This window comes from Mustela nivalis, assembly GCF_964662115.1.
Source record: "Mustela nivalis genome assembly, chromosome: 5".
NCBI lineage: Eukaryota > Metazoa > Chordata > Mammalia > Carnivora > Mustelidae > Mustela > Mustela nivalis.
The window spans coordinates 23,895,903-23,913,834 of NC_139024.1; the positions used below are offsets into that span (position 1 = coordinate 23,895,903).

Below are 17,932 nucleotides of genomic sequence, written 5' to 3' on the forward strand. Positions count from 1 at the left end.
TCTTCAGCACGTGGCTTCGCTCTACAAGACTGAGTATTACCAGCCTGGGGAGGACCCCACAGACTGTGAGAGCCCTTGGGTGGGGAAGAGGAGGGAGCCCGTCCCTGATTTTGTATAGGCTGTGCTGAGTGCCCGGTGGGGCTTAAAGGTACGAAGAGGTGGTAAGGCCCAGCGTGGAACACAGCAAGGACAGCTTCGCGAGGTGGGGACGGTCTCCATGATTGAAACACCACCTGAAGGCCATGGCTGAATGTGGCCCACAACCAAGTATGAAACAAAGGTTTTATTTTGATTCGTCACTTAAAAAAAAAAGAAATTCGAGACTTAAGATTCATGAGAACTATAAGCAAATATGTTTGTAGAGGTGATAGGAAAAATTCCGTTGCTAATCCATTGATTCACATACCTTTTTATTATCACCAAAATGTAGGTCTTCTGTTGTAGAAAATATAAAAAGGAAAGATTAAGGGCACCTGGGTGGCTTATTTGGTTAAGCAGCTGCCTTCGGCTCAGGTCATGATCCTGGAGTCCCGGGATCGAGTCCCACGTCCAGCTCCCTGCTCGGTGGGGAGTCTGCTTCTCCCTCTGACCTCTCCACTCTCATACTCTCTCTCTCTCTCTAAAATAAAATAAGATAAAATAAAATAAATCTTAAAAAAAGGGAAAGATTAAGAAGGTACAAAGTACTCATAATCCAATCACCAAAAGAACATGACCATTAACATATCTCCAACATTTTGCAAATTATTATTTTTTTCTAAGTGAAATTCCATTCTGCATATTACTTTGTAACCTACAATTTTTTTTTTTAGCGATTGTATATCAAGAACACTTTCTCCTGTCATTAAATGGTCTTCTATGAAGTCCTTTTTGGTAGTTACATTGTATAATCTATGGTGTGGAGACAGGATACACTTACTTAAACACTCTCTCTTTTTTAAAGATTCTTTTTAAGTAATAGTTATACTCAAAGTGGGCTTGAACTCACAACCCTGAGATTGAATCACATGCCCTACTGACTGAGCTAGCAGGTTCCCCATTAAGTAATCTCTTTTCATTGGACATTGAGGTTATTTCCCATTTACCTTCACTCCGAAGAATAATTCTGTTTTTAATTTCGAAAGGTCCCTGCTTGCATTGTTTAGACCAAAATCTGGCCCTGTGGCAGGCGGGGCTTTGGGTTGAAAGAGACTCAGATTGGAGGAGTCAAGGAGTCTGGCGTCCCCTTTTTGTTCTGCCTCTCTTGGTCTGAATCATCAGGTTAATCATTTGCTGCCTCAATTTTCCTTTTGGCGAAATGGTCACATAAGCCTCGTGACTTCCATAACCCTGAAACTTCTGAAGCTCTTGAACCCTTAAGGAAAAGTCTGTGTTGAATAATGGGAAGCCAAGTCTTGTGGCCACTGAATGTGGGAGACTGGTCTCCCTTCGCTACTTCAGGAATGGAATCTCAGCCTTTACGACTCCCCTGTTTTTTTCTCCACGCTCTCTCCCTCTCCCTCCATCCCAAATTGGCATTCCAAAGCAACAGTTTGCCGGGTCTTATTCTATTGAGAGAGAGGGTGCATTTTGTCCCATAGTCCTCAAAGCCATAGCCACAAGCACAGCTGAGTTCTCCTCCAACCCAAAACACTGGTTTGTCCCTGCAGATAAAGCAGTTCATCAGACTGTAGAAGGCCAGACCATCAGGGACCACAAAGATGATAGTCACCTATGTAAGGACCTATTTAGCCAGAGCGATTCCATCTTGGTTAAAAGCCATTTTGTTGTTTGTGTAGTAAAACTTAAACTGACCCTGCCACCCCCACCCCCACCACCACCTAGAGAAACTTACTTAAAAACAAGTCTGGGAAGCCAGGAGAATGTGGCCAGCCAGTTCCTAATAACAGAGCCCAGAATACAAGGCCAGGCCGGCCAGTTTCTGATAACAGAGCCCAGAATACAAGGACAAGTCAGGCCAGGTGGAGACATCCAATTAGTAAAAAGCACACATATTGTCACCCTAACCACCAAAGAATGTAAACTCCGCCTTTTGGGCGCCAACCTTGAGCGCCAATTCTGACCAGAGTAATAGGTTAGTTCAAACAGCTACTCGAGGGTAAATTGTAATTCAGTTGGCCGCCTGCGTGTGACCTAATATGACTACAATCTCATCAGCCACCTATGTGTGGCCAAAATTTTGCTCTCTAAAAGGTAGTCTGTAAGATTGGGAGGGGTCACCCTCTTTGGAGGTGGCCCTGACCGATCAGTCAATCAATTCTTAAACCTGTAAGCCAGGGCCGTCTCTGGCCAGTCAGTCTGACTTCTAATGCTTAGCATAGGATAGAACTTTGAATAACTTTAACTTTGTTTCCGTCTCGTTCCCCTGGCCAATCAGTCTGACTTCTAATGCTTAGCATAAAATAGAGCTTTGCATAACTTTCACCTTGTCTCAGTCTCGTTTCGTTTAATAACAGACCTAACAATCTACCCCCGTACCCTGGTGCTGTGTAAGGACAGTGATTTGACCAATGGCTTTGAGCTAATGGCAAAGCTGAAACAGGGGCAATGCCAGGAGTCCATGATTCATCTTGTGTCTTTGGGGACAGACTGGCTGGGGCAATCCTCTATCCAGCACTTCTGAGCTGTGTGAGCAACTTAGCATCCCTGCCTCAGTTTCCTTATCTGTAAAATGGGGATGGTCCTCAAAAGGCTCACTTCGGAGGGCTGTTACAAAAGAGGCAACTTATGAAAAAGATTCCTACGTAGTATTTCCCTAGTAAATGTTAGCTATTATTATGCTAATATGGTTGGTTTTTGCAGCTCCCACTCCTCTGCCCAGGGCACAGCTCTCACCACCTGATGCTTGCATCGGAACCACAGCTTTTTACCAGCAGCTGACAGGGATTACTCTTCAAATGGATACTCCTCTGAGCGGGTTTGCATTTGGGATGCCCCCAAATTCACCTGCTCCCTCTGGCCGCCTCTTGCTAACCGCCAACCCAGAAGCATTTGTGTGGAAAGAGCAGAGTGTGCTGCCTGTGGTCGGAGACAGAAATGTATCCTCGGTGCCAAAGAAAATTGACAGCGTGGCACAACAAAGCGTCCTGATTCAGCACAGCGGGTACAAGACTGAGAGGTGTGTTCGCTGGGAAGGGCCCCATTGCTGCGCAGCACACCCCTTAGCCGGTGTGCAGCCACCCCCCCCCCCCCGCCAATTTCTTTTCCCTTACTTGTTTAACTTAATTTTTTTCTTGGAATTAAAAACATTTAGGATTTTTACAAACAGGGATTTCATTTCTTAAGGCCCACGTCCGGGTGCATAAAGAAAGAAATTCCAGGAGATATCTATCGATCAATTATCCATCATCCATCTCTCCATCATCTCTATCTTTCTATCATTTTTTAAGCAAGCCACCTTTTAGTTAACTTCCGTTTTAAGCCTCACACTGCACCGCTGACCTGTGATGCCGATGCCTGTATTCCAGACACTCCTGACTTAAGGACAGGCCACAAAACAGCACGTCCGGGAGGAGGTGAGAAGTGTGGACTTCAAGGATCCCAATCCCAGACTCTCACAGAGCTGGGCTGGAAAACAGGAAACTCCTTTCTTTTGGGCAGATTCTGCCCAGCTCCTCCCACTCCCCCTCCCCCTTCTGCCCAGCTTCTCCCACTCCCCCTCCCCCTTCTGCCCAGCTCCTCCCACCCCCCTCCCCCTTCTGCCCAGCTCCTCCCACTCCCCCTCCCCCTTCTGCCCAGCTCCTCCCACTCCCCCTCCCCCTTCTGCCCAGCTCCTCCCACCCCCCTCCCCCTTCTGCCCAGCTCCTCCCACCCCCCCTCCCCCCTCCTTCCCTTCCTTCCTTCATTTTACAGGATTTGACAAATATTCTGATTATTTAAGAAAGATTTATTTTATTTATCTGAAGAAACATTTTAAAACAAACACTGGTTTAACATCCCAGACCTCTTGAGGCATTTTGCCGATCGTGCTGTGGGATCACGCTGTAGGACGTGTCGCGAGCATCACACACAGCAGCTGGAACAGAGATCCTGGCAGTAGAAATCCCCCTTTGGGTCCTGTTTTCTTTCCTCCACCTCTTCCTTTTCTTCCTGCTTCCTTTAATGAAATCAACTTATATTAAATAACTGATGTGAAAAACTACCAAACTTGCCTCCTCTCACACAAAACAAAACGACAAAATTAGAGGATTAAAAGAACTAAAGTAGCTGATTTCATTCTTTTTGTTAATGTAAGGCTTTATTTATTTAATTAGAGAGAGGAGAGAGCGCAAGTAAGAGAAAGAGAGCACAGGTGGGGGAAGGGGCAGAGGAAGAAGGAGAGGGAGAAGCAGGCTCCCCACTGAGCAGGGAGCCTCACCCAGGACCTGATCCCAGGACCCCAGGACCACAACCTGAGCTGAAGGCAGACCCTTGACTGACTGAGCCACCCAGATGCCCCTATTTCTTGCTCAATAAGTGCTTTGTCTTAAAAATTTTTGAATTTTTTCCTATGTTCATAATTCGAGGAGAGAGATTTCTTATTTCTTTCTAAGGTGACTCTGTGTATATATTCAGAAAAACCTCAAACTGTAATTTCTTTTTTGTCACTCTCAGTAACTGTCCAAGTTGTGGCCTAAGCCTTTACTGGCCCAAGGTCATGGTTAGTCCTAAACATTTGCTAACTTTGCTTGTTGCTCATCCCCAGGAGCAAGCCAGTGGGTGGCCCCAGATTTGCTGAATGGATCTTTCATCTTGTAGGAGAGACTTGGGAATAATACCCCAGAATGGGTGGAATGAAATGGGTGATGCGGAGTTTTGCTGCACTTTCCTAAAAAAGAAGGGGGGATCCAGTCCCTTGGCCAGTGTAAACTGGTTTGCCACAAAGAAAACAATGGGGCACAGAGGCTGACCAGTAGCCTTTCTCCTGCATGAGGTCCATTCGAGCCCACGCACACTCCGGTCACGGTCACAAGTGGACACGGGCTTCTGGGCTTACACACGGATTAGAGCCCCAGTCCTGGCTGCGTTCTCTGACCACGTGTGCTGCCCACAGCTGTCGAGTCCATCCGTGTGACTATGGTGTGTCCACCTGTGTAGGCAACACTGTGACAAACACATTCTCTCCCACACAGTCATGTTATTAGAATATTTTTGTCGTTGTCGTTTTATCTGTTTAAACTCAAACACTTACTCGTCCAGATCCCCACTATCTTACAAGCCCGGCGCTGGCCCACACTGCTGTAGGACTGGGACAAAGAGATGATGTTGCAGTCTGGTTTCTATGGCAACAGAGGAGGGGCAATGAAAACCGAAATGTTGGAAACACCCATTCTGACAATTGTGACATAATTCAGGTTATTACAAGGATGTAACTACCAAAGAAGCAGAAGTGTCATTACCCTGCAGCTCATGTCGGCAAAAAGCTATACCACACATTTCTCTGAGTTGGGCTGCTAAGAGGAAGGAAACACGAAACACACACACACACACACACACACACACACACACGCCTCGTTTTCTGCATGTAAAATGTGTGTGTTCTTTAAAAGCCAGTGGTTGGCTGGTTTTCCGGACATGATGTGGTTGAAGCTGTCATCGTAATGGAAATTCATTGCTGTAGCTATGGTAAATCGAGTTTTCTGCCTGTGCTGAATGCATTAGTCTAATGAGATGTTTGCAGCCGGAGAGCGGGGCTGCTGGAGACTCACTGTGAGCTACTAACACACGGGTGGAAGATTAGCTTTTGTAATACTCGGTTTGCATGTTCTGAAAGTCATCTGTCTTCTGAGTCAACATTCCCGGCCTGGTCAAGAATCTGATCAGGGCTCCGGTGCACCAGCCGTAGGTAAGGGAGATGCATAACTGGAGGGCGTGCCATTGACATGGGATCTTTCTCTTTCTACTGTCAGCATGACAGGTGACTTGTTCCAGAGTATCTGGCTTGCATTCCTCCCTCCATGGCAATGCCCGAGTGTCCTGCACTCAAACCACTAAGGCCAGCAGGTAACTTCAGTTCCTCCTACGCAGAACAAAAATGTTTGATTTCTTAACCAGATCGCAGAGAGGAAGAGGTCGTCTAGAATTATATAGTTTATAAATTTGGGGTACTTACACGTTCATTACTCTTTAACTCTGCATTGAAAGACGTAGAAAGTTGTTTTTGTTTTCCCCAAATATGAACTCAAATAACTGTTCTACTTTTTTGCATGATGATTTTGCTTTGCTTTTGTTTGGTTTGGTTCTAATTCAAAAAGTGTTCTATGTCTTGGGATAAACATATTTATTTACTAAAATTTAATTAGTAAAATTAATGTGTTGTGACTCATAAGAGTACTTTTTAAAATTGAGTTTTATTATTTCTATCCCAGGTAGAATATTTTACAATGTCTTTGTAAATGTAATGTCTTTTTCTTAATTTATCAAGGTAGATGAGAATACTATTTACTGCTAATAGCAGGTACTGGTTAGCTTTGGCGGAAAAAAAACAGGTGTCTATGAAGCGTCAGGATCAGTTTTCCCAAGTTCAAATACAGAGTCACCTTCTTCCCAGGTGGGGTGTTGCGTGACTACGACCCGGTGCACAAAGCTTCCTCTCCAGGTTGCTTGCTGAGTAGGACAGGACAGTGGACGAGGGTGGTGTCAGCTGTGTGGAAATCATTTGACCCATAATTGAGGCACTAAGTCCAAGTTCTTTCCGCTACCCCTAATAGTAATGGAGAGGTGCCTCATGGTGTTGTCTTGGGATCCTCTGACCATCTCAAGAGGGTCAGACAATCAGTAGCTTTCTGGAAAGTGGCTTTTGGTTGATCTCAGACACTGTGGTACTTGAAAAAGTGATCCCGGCGACACGTCAGAATAGAGATGTTGTATATTCTCGTGTTTTTCTTTCTTTTCAACCAGAGGAACCATTTTTGAAGAGTGGGAGACATAGTTTTTTTTGTTTTGTTTTTCTCAAGACTTAAAAAGAAAAAAGAATATTTGGAGTGAAAGCACAAAAATAACTTTGAAGGAATTTACAGTGTGGTAAAGTAAACTACCTAGAGGCACAATATTTGTGTGGAACATTTGTGTGTGTGTGTGTGTGTGTGTGTGTGTGTGTGTGTGTGTGTGTTGCTTGGTAGAACCAGACTGAGAAAATAAGGGGGAGCAGTTACGGAGGAGTCGCAGTTGGGTGAGGATTACCTAGAAAGTCAGTAGTGATCAACTCAAACAAAACCTTAACATGGAAACTTTGGTTTTAGGGAAGTTGTTTGATGGCTTCAGATTTTTACCTTCTAAATCTATGCGTTTACGCAACTGTTTTTTTTTTTTTTTTTAAATGTGGATATGTTTTCTTCAGCTCTTTAAATTGTGTATGTAGACAGTCTCTGTGATATTTCGGCAAATCTCTCAGTCGGTGCACTTTGTCGAATCACAAGAGCAAATCCCACCCAAAACCCCAATTCTTCCGTGCTTAACACGTTTACATTTCTTTGTGGCACCAAAATGACTTTTATTTTACCGCAAAGGAAAAAAAAAAAAAAAGTAAATGAATGGTAATAGAAAGAAAACAATAAGAGAAACAGGAGTAAATCGCTTTCGGTCACTTATTTGCTTTTGGTGGTGTGTTTTCAAGGCAAGTGAAACCAGCAGAAGCAGTTTCGCTTTCTGGTTCTCGGCTGCGGGGGCGGGGGTCGCGCGCGCAGCAGGTAGGACCCGCGGACCAGCTGCTGGGGAGCCAGCCGGCCCCACGTGCTGTCGTCCCGCCGCCGAACTTTTCTATTGAAAATTCAAGAAAGTCATGACTTTTTCAACGTGGAGTCGTTCGTATTGGCTTATTCTAAAGATCCGAGCGATGCCCCAATGCACAAAGATCGAATTTAAACTTTTTTTTTTTTTTTAATTTTTTAACTTGCAATGATGTGAAAATCACAAGCAGATGGCATCCAGCCTCTCTTAACTTGGTGGATGTATTGATGCCTCCATCTCAGTCGTGGAGCTCACACACTTCCAACCCACTGAAGGCAGCATCCCAGCCCTGAAGTTCCCCGAAATCCGAAGGAGGCACGCTCGGAGAGGAATACCCGTTCCTAGGGTTGGGGGAGTTCCCTTTCAGGCTGTTTTGCAGATCGGAGACGCATCACACACACACAGACCCCGACACGCTTGGGTCCAGGCAGGGGTGGGGCGGGCGGAAGCCGGGAGCGGGCTCCCGGGGGCTCCCAGGCGGGGCTCGGCGGGGCGTCGTCCCTACCCGGCCCGGTGCCCCCCGGCAGCCTCGGCCGCGCGCGGACGCCCGGGAGCCCCGGGGCGCGCCCGCCGCAGCCCGTGCGTCCCCAGCCGAGCGGGAGGCGACGCCGGCCGGCGCCGGCCTGGGGCTTCCCCTGCCGAGTCCCCTCCAGGTTCAGCCCGCGCCGCTCCTCTCCTACCCAGCCACCTGCTTTGACTCGGGGAGGGCGAGGGAGAGAAGAGAAACCAGGGGGCATCTCACTGCGTCTCGCCACCCCAGGGTGTAAAATTCGGTCTCACATTTTGGAGCCGAAGTTTGCGAAGGGACAAGCAGTCCCTTTGGGTGTGAGCGTCCGTGGTTCGTCGTGGGGGTGGGCGCCCTGGACCTATCTAGGAGGGAGCTTTGTTTAAGCGTCTCCTTGGACATCTGAATTCAGCCAGCTCCCCAAAGGCTGGTTTGAGATTTACGCGTTTTTAATGTTTTTTGTTGCCTCCGAAGGCAGACAGGTGAGGAGAGATGAGGGGGCTTAATAACAGCCCCTGGGAGAACAATCAAATTGTTTGGGATATATATCCCAATTTGATTGTTTGTGTATATATATATATATATATATATATATATATATATGCACAGAGAGAGAGAGAGAGAGAGAAGCCACCACTGTGTCTGGTAAATGACTCTAAATTTTAATTAACGAGTCACAAAAGCCACACCATAAGCTTTAAAAATTACCCCTTTATCAATAAGGTGATAATTAACTTTCTCTGGAATTAGCAATTCTCTCAGCCCCGGGCAGTATGCAGCCTAGGAAGTTCTCTGGAATGCTGCCAATTTTAAACAATCGGTCTTTTGGCAAATCTACTGGATTTTAATTCAAACATCTATTGTGACATTTTCCAGTGAGGTTCCAAGACCATTCGGATCGCCCCAACCACAGTTACATTTCCGAGATTGAAAGGAGTGTCTCAGACTGTTGAGATTGCCTGTGAATTTGTCCCTTTCTCTTTCTTCATTGTCCTTTTCTACCTCCGCTCCCCCCCCCCAACCCTCTGCATTTCCAGGAGCGCCACACTCGAGTCTCTGCTATAAATCTCTGTGAGCCATCTCTGCTATGAATCGCAGTGGCAAAGCCCGCAGTTGTTGGTAGTCGCATGCGAGGTTCCAGGGCTCTGGCTGCAAGCCCAGGAGGTTCCGAGTGCTTTTCTATTGTTGTTTTCATCTCGGTTTCAGTTCTGGCAAGGGTTCTTCCCTAATATTTCTGCAAACTCTCACCCACGGCTTGTCAGATGTTGAGATTTAGGTTGAGATTCAGAGAAGAGGAGCTGCGGGCAGAAGGGCCATTTTGGCTATGCTCGTGGCCGATTGAAATTTGGCTTCTTCTGACCTACACATGTTAGTGTCTGAAGAGGTACAGGAGCATTGGGCAGACAGAGCAGCTGGCTCCACAGGGAGCCCTTCCCCACAACGCACACAAATACTCCTCAGCGCTGCTAGTCACTGTTGGGTGACGTTCAGGGGAAGCCGGATGAGGGACGCTGCTGTGTGGCCACAGTGGCCAGAAGGCAAGCAGCGATGAGTGCAAATCACTCCTCCAGAAGCCAGACCTCCCTCTCCTCCTCTGGGTCCTTCAAATGTTAGCACAGGTGGGCTTCTGCTTCTCTCAGCCAAGAGTCTGGCGAGGATGGCATGCTGGTGATAAAGTTTGCTGCTGGGTTCAGCTAGCAGCGTCGACACGGTCAAGAACATCCTTCAGGAGGGTGGGATGGAGATGAGCAGCGGGCAGGAGTAGTGCCTTTTGGGATAAATCAGCATTTTTCAATCAAAAGAGGCACTTTGCCACCACCGAGGAGATAAAACACCTCTCGCTTCTTGCAATGATGACGTCGTGGACTACTATTTTAGGACAGAAAGGAATTTATTACCCGGTGGCAGGTCTTACTCTGTATTAAGCTGAAAAGCATTCCACTGGGTCTCTGGGATGCCCTGGACCAAGGGAGATATATTTGGAAGCCACACTGTAGGCTTCCCTGCGATGGCTGTTGTTATCCTCAGACCAGGTATGTTTTAGAGAGAATCCAATGGCATAGAACCATGGGAAACCCTCTTGACTCTCCCACAGATGCAGGCATGTTCCACCTAAATTTTCATTTGTGGGGAAGCACGTGTGCATTTCTTTTTCAGCAGCTGCCTTGATTGATGGGATGAACGGAACCTGGTCCTGGTGTTGCTGATTTTCAAGAATGATTGCGTACTCCTGCCGGCTAGCTGTGCCAACCCTTTGAGGGAGGGGCTTGGCTGAGGAATGGTGTCTTTACTTTCTCCAGAAGGCATCCAATACAGAAAGAGTGGAGTTGGCTGTTAGGAGAAAATTGACGTGCCAGGGAAAGAGAGTGTCAATGCTGTGTTTTGCAAGGTGGTGACGTTGTCTAGTTAGCCCCATGATAGTGACTCAACTTTTGGGAGCTCAGTATTTGGTAACAAAAGCCTTTGCCCTTTTTCTCTCTCTGTGCTGATCGTTACAGAGCAAAAGCCATCGTAGTTTCAAAACAGAAACATATGGCTTGAAATTAATCCTAAAGAAACAGGGAAACTTTCATGAGGATGTACTAAACTTGGGAACAAACACTGGGCTGGCAGAGCAAAGAATTACCCTCACTGGGTCCCAGTCCAGCCATTGGAAAATGACCCTTAACAAAGAAGTAGTGAGATAAAACCCAAAGGAGAGAGCCTGTTCCTGGCCCTTCCAACGAGTATTTGACCATCCCTGCCCACCGACCCTCCCACCTCCAGTACCCGCTGGTGCAGTTCAGATCAGGCTCAGTAATGGCCAACAGGTAGCACAGGACTGTCAGCTTATAGGGTTATTTCCTTTTAGATGGAGGGAAAGGTTTTTTTCCTTTTTCCTTTCACATTTGTCTACAAGTCATCCTGGGACATCATTGTTCTGATGAGAAAACCAGGGTCAAACACCAAGGCGTCTGCTTTTCCCAGGTGTGTGGAGCTGGGCCTGAGCCCCGCCTCCAGACCAAGGTTAAGATCACAGACGCCATATCTGAGGGTTTGCCCTGGATGCAGCCTTCAAGCTGGCTGGGGGGGGCGGGGGGGGCTCGTGGCAGGATTTTATCCTGTCTGATAGGCAACTTTGAACAAGGAAAGGAAGAACTGGAGAGAAAACCACAGGTGAAAGATAGCTTTGGCTCATTTGTGCTTTTTGCTTCGGAGACAGGTTTTAGAGGTCCCGTAAGGAACAATTCCTTTGGGCCTCGCCATTTCTACACTATCACAAGCCAACAGGAATTATTCTCTTTCTTTGCAGCCTTTTGAGAAAGAGCCTGGCTGCTTTTCTTCACAGCCCTTTGGGATTTGGTATCCTCACTTTTGGGAAGTTATGGTGATATCAATACTTCATCTAACAATTAGCTATTAAGCTATGCTATTCATCCCAAAGGGAATAACTCAAAAATGTTGTGGGAGGCACTGGGCTTATTGATCAGTAAAGAACGCCACTCCAGGAATAGATTTCGGTCATTTTTCAGTCTTGAGAAATGTGTGTCATTGGTTCATGTTGTTGCCATTGTTGCCTATGCTAGGGTGTTTGCCATGAGATCTGGGGGTCAGTACAGCACGTGCCCATCTGTGCATTTCCCCTTATGTTGGGAATATAATATAATATAATAATATAATATAATCCCATTCAGATGTCGTGAGATGCTCCAGCATATTTGATTGTATCCCTCTTAAGAACTCATTTGTAAAAATGCTTCAAGAGAATAACTGTAGATAATCAACATTTGGGTGCACAAATTACAAAGCACACAAAGAGTGGGAGAAAAAACCCCAACTAGTTCTAGTGTCTGAAATCACTACCCACAGTATGAAAATACAGCGTTTGTTTTGAGTGTTTGTAACATAATTAACATTAAGTACTTGACATAAAGAAGGAGAGCAAATTGCACGGTGTGGTTATGTTGGTGCCTGATAGGGAAACAGTTAATTGGTCCCAGAGTGGGACCTTTACAGTTGTGTGTTGCCTTAATGAGACCAGGTGAATATAAACTCTCTCCAGGGAACTGAAGTTATAAAGTCAAGTTGGGTGTGATGTATGTGCCAATGTATGGGGCCAGTGATCTGAAATAGTATGGAGGACTGATCCTTTCTTTCTCTCGCCCTCCCTTTCAGTTAGAAGTCATTTGTCACAAACCTGGTAACAAATAAAGGGACTGAAAGCAGTCTGTTAGCAGAGTAAGGGAAAAGAACGTTTAGAAAAGTTTGTCTCACAGATGTTTCCAAATCAGCCCCAGCCTCTGCTAAGGTCAAGTGCTGAGTTTCTACTAATTGGATGGAGACCAGAGTGATGTAGAATAAACTGGAAATATAATCATTTAAAGATATATTTCTGGGCACAGGTTAGGTCACTGTTTTTAGGGACTATATTTCATGTTTTCATGCCCGAAGGAAAAAAAAAATCCCATGGGACCAAAGACATGGCTGGTCCTTATAGATTTCTAATAGTGGATAGTGTAGGTTACCCAGCTTCCTGGACAAAGTCAAGCAAACCCAAGGCCTCCTTCGGCCAAGGTTTCCTGTATTCTGCTTGTGTACTTGGTAGATTATCAGTTTCCAGGGGGGCTTTCTTTCTCTTCCCTGAGAATACAGATTCAGGGCAGGTTAAGAAGAATTTGCATTGGGACCATGCAATTACTTAAGTTCCAGACCATGTTCAAGTCCATTCACCCTTCTTTGGAAGCTGGAAGGTTAAAATGTAACCAAACTAATGAACTTGAGGGAAAAAAACATTTATCTGACATTTGGAGGGATAAATTGAAAGCAAAACCCTATATTCTGAGAAGTGGTCTCACAGTGATTCCTAGATTCTTAGATCGAATGGATTTAAAGGCCTTCCTCCCTCCCAGGGCAAGCCTCAGACTCTTCCTGAGGGTCTGCAAAGGATGTAGCCGACACAGACTCCATTCTTAAGAGGCTGCCCCTTCTGCCATTGTTGGAAACTTTGATTTTTTAGCATGGACATTTTCCCCTCCAGAACTTCCCCTAGTTTTCCCATTCAGGAACTTCCTCCTGGGGGTACTTTTGTCCTCAGAGAGGTAGAGAATAAATATCCATGGAGCAGCATGGATTCTGAGTGGGAAAAGTCAGGTGAATGGTCACCAGTGTGACCTGGGGCCAATAGGGTGGCCACCCTGGGCCTCCCTTCCTCCCTGGGGATGGTATTCCCTGTCCATCTCCACTGCTGAGCCCCAGTGGTTTGAATGTGGCAAGTCCTCAGTAAACATTTGTTGCGTGAGCGATGGGGTGATGGATAACACCAGCAGGGTGAAGACAGCAAGGTGTTGTAGAAAGAACATGTGCCATTTTTGGTGTCACCCCGAGTTGATCAGATCATGGGATACAGTGCTCCGGAAGTTGTTGGGAAGACTCTTTGGTTAATGCAAATAAAGTTCAAAGGAAACAGTATATGGGGTATTTGTAAACTGTAAAGTGCTGGAGAAATGGGAACAAATACATGTTCCGTTTATTGAGCTGCGTATGCTTGGGGATGCCGAGAGAAGCACTTGCCACGCTTTATCTCATTTGTCTGACTTGAACCACACAGGAAGTCACTATAAGGCTATTTTTTTAAAATCTCCATTACACAGGTAGGCAAATTGAGGCTCACATTAAATAATTTGTGGAGGGTCACATTGCCACATGAGGCCTGCTGAGTCTTTCCTTCAGGGTTGAAAAGCCAGTGGGGCGTCCATGTCTTTTCACCTGTGAGGGCTGAGGAGAAAGAGCTCTTTCATGCCCCAGAGCCAGCTGCTGCTGCTCAGCCTGGCTGGGCTGCTCCCAGGTCCAGCAGGTTCCAGAAAGGAAATGATTCCCTGGTGTTTCCACTTGGAAAAGCATTTTGGATCCACAGCAAACTTCCTTTAAAGCAGTAGGCTCTCAGTCCTGTCAGACTCAACCCTCACTTTCATTGCAAATGTTTTTAATGCCCTGTTTACAATCCCAGAGTGAAGTTCCCAGATAACACAGCCCTCCTGCATCCCTTATTGGAGAAAACCTGGTGTAATGTCATACCTGAACTATAAAGAGGAGTAAAAGCAAAGTAATTTATAATTACTTCCGGTGCAGGCGCCCTTTTCTGGGCGCCATAATGAAGCGGTTCAGTGCTTGACACCCGCTGTCTCCACTGAGGCCTCAAACAGGGCTGTCGGCGACTCGGTTAACACAAGCTGGTCCTCCTGCCAGTGACGTGGTTTTCCCAAATTGTAAACAACCCTTGAAATCCTAAACAAAATAGAGAACAGGCTTCCCTTGATCTATGTATTATTTGCATTCCTGGAAAATACAGTATATATTACAGCTAAGTAAAAATATATTTGTTTGTAGAATGAGGTGAACTCTAGGCTCACCAAAATGAGGTTTTCACTCGTGTGACCATATGGGGAGACAGTGCTCCATTGTGTGGACGGCTCCATCTGTCTGGCATCCTTGGTTTCTGCCCTTAAAGGTCAGGAGTGCTCACAGCACCCCCCATGGTACTAGGTAAAACCATCTCCAGCACATGTCCAAAATGCCCCTCTGTGGGGAGTGTTCCCACCACCGCTGAGCACCTGTGGGTCAGAGAGTGCCAACCTGTCATGAATTTCGCTTTTTCCTACCTCCCCAAATGCCTGAATAATGGTAGTTTCAGAAAGATGGTGCTGTTCTGCCAGTTCTGTAGGTGATTGTTAAGTAAAGGCGTTTCGAATACCATGGCAGAAATTCGGGGGTAACTTGCACATTCCATGAAGCTGCTTGTAGTGGATTTCCTCTAAAAACTGGAGCTTTGAGGGGCACCTGGGTGGCTTAGTGGGTTGAAGCCTCTGCCTTTGGCTCAGGTCCTGATCCCAGGGTTTTGGGATCAAGCCCTGCATCGGGCTCTCTGCTCAGCAGGGAGTCTGCTTTCCTTCCTCTCTCTCTGCCTGCCTCTCGTGATCTTCTCTGTCAAATAAAAAAATAAAATAAAAACTGTAGCTTTGAGCCTGAGAAGATCCTTTCTGCCACATTTCATTCTCTTTCAGATTATGCACAGGTTTTATCATAAATACAGTATTTTAAAAGCAGGTTGGTGAAATCCTCACTATTCTCTGGGTCTGCTTAAAAGCATTAAAAGCCACTGAGGGACCTGGATGATGTAGGCTTTGTGCGAGTTATCCACACAATAGTCCTGGAATGTAGGGTTATTCTGCTTCACAGACAAAACTTCAGTCTTCAGTGAATTTAAGCAATGAGTCTCAGTGCTTCAGGGTCATCCATTAAAGTCCTATAACTGATTTCAAAGCCAAAGCCATGCTTTTGCTTCTGTATCAGTTTGGGTATATGGTATGCACGTTTATCTGTGATGTGGAAATCCCATGTGTGAGAACTTTCTCCTTGTTGAGTACATAAAAATGCGGTAGAGGAATAAACATGACCACAGATTCTTTGACATTCCTGCCATGAGGCTGTGGGGTCTCATTCCCCTCTCCTTGTCTCTGGGCTAAGTGACTTGCTTGGTTCACAGAATGGCCAAAGTAATGTTCCAGGACTGACGTCAGGAGTCTTGCCATTCCCCTTGGGGCTCGGAATGCTCACCCTTGGAGCCCTGAGCTGCCACAGAAGAGGTTGATGGCTCCAAGGCTGCCAAGCTGCCAGGAGCCAAAGCTCTGTAGAAAACCCTGAACAAAAAGACATCAAGGTGGGGGTGAGGCGGGTAGAGAAAGAGGCAAGAAACATAGAGCTACTCGGTGTGTGGATGAAGAAACCACCTTGGAAAGCGGATCCTTCCACCCCAGCCTCCCTAGCTGATGCTCCACAGCTCAGAGACACACTGTCCAGTCCAGCCTTTCCTGAATTTCTGACTCACAAAATGGTGAGCCAAAATAAGCCACACACTTTGGAATAGTTTTACATGCGCTGATAACCCAAACACGTGTGAATGGTATTCTTTCTTTTGTAGTGTGCATTGTGGATTATTTTTGATGCCTAAGAGAGAAAGATTTCCCATTTCATTTCTTTAAAGATATTTATTTATTTATTTATCTATTTTAGAGAGAGAGCATGGATGGGGGCGGGGAGGGCAGAGGAAGAGAGACAAGCAGACTCCCTGTTGAGTAGGGAGCCTGGTACAGGGCTTGATCCCAGGACCCTGGGGTCACGGACATGAGCTGAAGGCAGACACTTAACTAACTGAGCCACCCAGGCACCCAAGATTTTCCACTTTAAAAAAGAGGGTAAAATATAACTGATTATATAAAATATAAAATAAATTATATAAAATATGAAATATATTTATATAATTAATAATATAATAATAAATAATAATTATATATCACATATAATTTATATAATATATAATATAAATAATAATTATATATTTATACATATTTATATAAAATATAAAATATTATAAAATATAACTGATGTTGGGGTGCCTGGTTGGGTCAGTTGGTTAAGCATCCAACACTTTTGGTTTGGCTCATAACATAAGTCTTAAAACAATAAGTCTTAAAATCTATATAGTTGATCTCCATTTGCTAAGAGTCAAAATAAGAGAAGTTTTATTCCATATAGAGTTACCATCAAAAGCATGTATTTTCAGGGGGACAAAGGCTGTACCTAAGGGATCTGAAGTTTGATTAAGCACTGCTTTGAGCCCTAGGCTGTCTGTGTCTCCAGTCCAGGGGTTTAGAACTAAAATCCAGGTGGTATATCTCCTTTACCCATAGGGACATGGTCCTCTGGGTCCTTCCCATAAAGTCTCTTGAAGTTATCCTTTGGTTTGCAGAGCAGCTTTTAGAGAATGTCCCTGGAGGTGACTCTAATTCTGAGGAAGTTTGAGCTATCCTTTAGATTTCTGGCCACCCTCTCAAGAGTGGCGGTTTCCCAGCATCCCATAGCTGGCCGCCATGTTTACTGTCAGTGCCTTGGGCGGCCCACCATTCTACAGCTGCAGCTCAGGCTCCCTGCAGGCTCCCACGCAGGATTGCATGTCACAGCAGACTCAGTCCTCTAGTGAGAGAATGTCTGCCCTGAAAGTCCAGGTCACTGATACCCTGTCTCACTACTTAGTGTTAAGTCCGGCTCAGTGGTGACAAGGAGCTCAGATGTGATGTATATAATATGACATCATAGCAGCTGTGATCGGTCTATGTCTCATGGCCATGAAGGCAGCTAGACATTTTCATGTCCCCCTCTGGCCCATGCTTGTTTATATGATGTTATGTAGCACCATCAATTTCACTTACCTTCTGTCCTATCTCTGTGGATTTGTGTCCAAACTGCCCCCAGAAACAGGAAAAATCTTAAGGTCAACAATTTCATCTCTGGCTTCTTTGGCTTAAAGTGTCATTGCAGAACAGAAAATCAATGAGTCCTGCATCTGCATGAGGTAGTCAAGCTTCATGGCGAGGAGACTGAGGGGCTCTAGTTCAATGTCTTGCTCCAGGATCAAGGACAGTCACTGGATTGGGACAAAAATCTTGCATTCTTGAATCGTCAGCCACAGTCATCGTCAACTGGCTCTGGCTGTTTTCCTAAAACAGTTATTAGCAATGCATGGTGTCTGAGCATGAGGAAGCTTGAAAATATTTGCTTTTAAAATTCCAACACTTGGGGTGCCTGGGTGGCTCAGTGGGTTAAAGCCTCTGCCTTCAGCTCAGGTCATGATCCCAGGGTCTCAGGATGGAGCCCCATATCCGGCTCTTTGCTTGGCGGGGAGCC

General features: G+C 45.7%; 1 protein-coding gene across 10 annotated transcripts in view; it reads left to right on the plus strand.

Annotated features, from left to right (window-relative positions):
• The first annotated feature begins 5,370 nt into the window (after positions 1-5,370).
• The window catches only part of SCML4 (Scm polycomb group protein like 4), a 97,336-nt gene continuing 84,774 nt past the window's right edge, over positions 5,371-17,932 (plus strand). For 2 of the 10 annotated variants that reach the window (XM_082732083.1, XM_082732078.1), the window contains exon 1: positions 5,576-5,824. Coding sequence is in view for 6 of the 10 variants with exons in the window: in XM_082732080.1 (XP_082588206.1) it covers positions 5,937-5,982 (46 nt within the window). In the remaining 4 variants the exon portion in view is untranslated. Of the gene's footprint in view, positions 5,983-17,932 lie in introns of all 10 variants that reach the window. The other 8 variants (XM_082732080.1, XM_082732082.1, XM_082732085.1 and 5 more) reach the window with 8 other exon arrangements.